Below are 525 nucleotides of genomic sequence, written 5' to 3'. Positions count from 1 at the left end.
TGCCTTTAAGCTTCTAATTTGCAATGTATATGTACTCGACCTACGGGCCACTTGACCGCAGAGTAATGACTTAGCTCATATCCGCCGCGGCCGACTCTTCCAGAGAAGGTGATGTCAGCCAACGACGTGGGCGGATCCCGTGAAACGTGGGCGGTTTTAGGCGGCATTGGGCGGCTGGAGTGCTACGTGCGGGCGGCACCTCAGCCCAGTTTCGTGTGGAGTCGGAATGACGGGTTGACTCTCCTCAACAGCGGGAAGTACACCATCCACGAGACGAAGGTATGTTGGGTGAACCACGTGTTGAAACCCCGGCGAGTTGAACCATGCCTGAAGTAGAGGAGAATAGGTTAGTGTACCATTCATGTGGTAATAAAGAATAGGCGGTGAGCTATCCATAATGGGACGTGGAATTAAATGTATTGTGATTAGGAAGAGGTTGATAAACAGTCTAAGTGGCTATAAGTAATAGGCCAGTGAACTTCCATGTAATGATGAAAGATAGGTTAGTGGAGATTGAGTCATTAT

General features: G+C 49.1%; 1 protein-coding gene across 1 annotated transcript in view; it reads left to right on the top strand.

Annotated features, from left to right (window-relative positions):
- LOC119585415 (myosin light chain kinase, smooth muscle-like) overlaps positions 1-525 on the top strand; it is a 13,868-nt gene that overhangs the window by 13,056 nt on the left and 287 nt on the right. The window contains exon 7 of the mRNA XM_037934076.1: positions 104-279. Within this exon, the coding sequence (XP_037790004.1) occupies positions 104-279 (176 nt within the window). The remainder of the gene's footprint in view (positions 1-103; positions 280-525) is intronic.

This window comes from Penaeus monodon, chromosome 19, assembly GCF_015228065.2.
Source record: "Penaeus monodon isolate SGIC_2016 chromosome 19, NSTDA_Pmon_1, whole genome shotgun sequence".
NCBI lineage: Eukaryota > Metazoa > Arthropoda > Malacostraca > Decapoda > Penaeidae > Penaeus > Penaeus monodon.
The sequence above is the reverse complement of the archived record's forward strand: the minus strand, read 5'-3'. Positions and strand labels throughout refer to the sequence as shown.